At 41.0% G+C, this 3,166-nt stretch overlaps 1 protein-coding gene across 1 annotated transcript; it reads left to right on the plus strand.

Annotated features, from left to right (window-relative positions):
- Positions 1-688: 688 nt before the first annotated feature.
- LOC147465848 (uncharacterized) lies at positions 689-1,243 on the plus strand. Its single transcript, XM_086500460.1, has one exon. The coding sequence runs from the start codon at positions 689-691 to the stop codon at positions 1,241-1,243; it is 555 nt and encodes a 184-aa protein (XP_086356586.1).
- The last annotated feature ends 1,923 nt before the right edge of the window (positions 1,244-3,166 follow it).

Consider the following 3,166-nt stretch of genomic DNA (forward strand, 5'->3'; position numbering starts at 1 on the left):
TAAGTCCTATTGGGTATCCCGAGTTCGGCTAATTTGTCATACCCATGGACACATGCCCTTATGGCATGCAGATAAGCATGAAATTACAGTTCTAGTCTGCATGGCCATTGCATGGCAAGCTATCTTTATGTATTAAGGATTCACATACAACATATACAATTTAATACAATAGCGTGTTTTTTACTGTAGTGTCTAACTCTCTCTCTCTCTCTCTCTCTCTCTCTCTCTCTCTCTCTCTCTCTCTCTCTTTATCTCTCTCTCTCTCTCCTCTCTTGCTCTTGTTTCTTTGCACGCCCTCAAGGCCATGGCGATCCTCAGATGCCACCCTCCATAGCTGTTGCAACCCATCATCTGGTATCAGAGTTGGCGAGCCCAAGCGTGCTATAGGTAGTTGTTGCAGGTGGATAGACAAAGACCGATTGCAAAAGTCGGAAAGCCTTGTGAGGTGCATCTCAAAACGCAGATGCAGTGGCTATAGAACGAAGCCTTGATAGTCCTTAAACGCCACAGGTGAGAGGTGGATGCCCTCAAAGAAGAAGCGATGGATTCCCTCTTCGTGATTAGTGTCGCAATAGTATGCGGTATTGTAGTGCTTACCCTCTGGCGTATCTACATGCATCTTCCTAACTACACAGAGCCACAATGGGAATTTTAGAAGGTGGTTGGAGCCGAAGGACACAAAGTCGGCATGGCTGTAGATCTGTTACTGCTATGGGGTTTTGAAGTCCTGCTTCTCCTGCTCTTTTGCCCCTGCACGAGTGCAACAGACGAAGCCTTCCTGGTGGTGCACAAACGTGCTTCCATCTCAAAGCTCAAATCCATAGAGCATGTCACTGTCTCCATCAGCCTCCATAGCGTGGACTTCAACATTGCGTATGAAGTGGTTTTAAATGACGACACCTTGCCTAGTAAAATGTTTAACCTGGTTAATGGAAACGCTTCGTACTCATGGGACAAGCTAGAAGCGAGGAAGTCTGTGGTTCATGTTTTTGTCCTGGAGTCAAGGGAAAAATGTCTCTTCTATGGAGCCCTTGATGTTGTTAGATACATGATCACCAGAAAATCTGCATTGCAGGAAGCATTTTCCACCCTAATCCATGAATTGGACTTACTTGGAGAGAAGTCTGCAGAACAAAAGTTTCTTTGGCTGAATGATTTTGCCGTTAAGTATGGACCTCTTGTGTCCGTCCTATTTGCTATAAGTCTCTTTACTTATTTGTTGATCACACCTACCAAGTGTTGACGGTGGCCACCAACTATATACAAAGCAAGCTCTAGCACTAAGACAACTCATCAAGAACAGAGCTGGATGCACACAGATTCAATGAGATAATGGGCATTGGCTGAGGTCATACTTGTGATGGCCTTGTACAGGTTTTGTATGATTTTCTTTTTGTTTTCTCCCTCACGACCACATTGGCCTTAAAGTGGGAGGTTGTTGGGGTAAAGCCCCATGTGGCCGATTAGGCCAAGCGCTCGCCCACTACACTGATTCATTATGTACATAATAGCATAAGGGGGCTCACCTATTGAGACTGATTTTTAGCCCTTGCAAACACAAAGTCTCCTCTCTTCTCCATTGCTGCACACACGCTCTCGCTCATGCACTTCAGTGTATGCCTCTCTCTCTCTCTCTCTCTCTCTCACTCACATATATATATATATATGTGTGTGTGTGTGTGTGTGTGTGTGTGTGTGTGTGTGTGTGTATATATATATATATATAGTGTGTACAAGCAAGTCTCTAGGTATGCACGTTTGTTGGTTTCATCTCTCATATGCGGTCTTTTTGTGTTTTTGCATTGTCATCTTGCCTCCACCTACTATAGTTTACACGTTTCTCTAGAAATATCTATTTTGTGATTGTAGGTACTTTCAAAGACCGAATACAAACATTTTAAAGTTCATGTTTGTGTCACCAGAGTACTATCTAAGACTGCTTTGTGTTCAAATAAATTGTCTCTCACATAAGCATCATTTCCATTGTGTCTCTCATTTGAATATTCACTCATTTGTGCATTCAATAATCTACTCTAAGCTGTTTGAGGTTCCACTTGGTTCTCTAAGGTACTTAAAGATGAGTAAGATCTTTTTAGTACACACTTCAAATACTATACATGCAATTTCAAATCTCAAATTTGACACATGACCTTCTAAATCAACAAGTGTTAAGTATGGTACCTTTGACCTTGTTTCTGTTTCAAGCTCCATTGTAGTAGATCATAACTTGGTTGCTTCATTCTTAGTGTCTAGCTTTTCCTTGCAATCCTGAGTGACCTACTCATTTCTTGCTCCTTCTGGTTACGATGATGACAAGACATATTATTTTCTCTACCTCATAATCTTACCACATATCATCCTTATCGCATTAATTTTTCATGCTTGGTTCCACCTCTTTTGCATACTTTAGTGCAAACCTAACATGTTTGATTGAGCATTCTATTATCTAGTACAGTTTATGATTTGTCCAATCAAAGCATGTTTGATATTTCCTCTTCTAGTTTTTTCCTTATCACACATATGATCTTACCATGTATCATCCTTATCACATTATTTTTTCATGCTACCTCTTTTTTGTACCTAATAGGTTTGACTTAGCCTTCTATAGTCTAGTACATCTTATGAATAGTTTTGATATTTCCTCCTCTAGGTGTTTCCTAGAACAAGCTAGTCCATGAGTATCTGTTTTGGAGGCATGAAATCAACCCAATTTACACAAGAGACACAACTACATCAACTAAGCCTTGAAGTTGTCTACTCTCTAGTTTCAAAAACCCTCTCTTTAGTGTAGATGGCCAAATGATTTTGGGAAATCTTTTTTTTTACAAGTGCATGTGTGGTGACAACAGTGGATGGGTGACCTCCTGAGAAGTTTGTCCCCTTGGATTTCCTACATGATTTTCTACATGGTATAAGAACCATATGTTTTATCCTGGACTTTAAAGTCAAAGTGACTGGCATTTGTGAGTTCTAAGACTCATTGGCTATCAAAGTAACCTTGTGCACTATGTCCTTTCTAAATATGCTCAAAAAGTCGGCACCATGGGGGGATGTTGTACTTACGTTTCCAACATGTAAGAGGACTCAAATTGGATAGACTAGAAGTCCCTATTAGCGTAAGGTGGTGGGATCTAGATGGCCAGGAGATGGCTAAACCAATTTGGGA

This window comes from Adiantum capillus-veneris, chromosome 1 (genome assembly GCF_014529385.1).
Source record: "Adiantum capillus-veneris isolate H3 chromosome 1, ASM1452938v2, whole genome shotgun sequence".
Lineage (NCBI taxonomy): Eukaryota > Viridiplantae > Streptophyta > Polypodiopsida > Polypodiales > Pteridaceae > Adiantum > Adiantum capillus-veneris.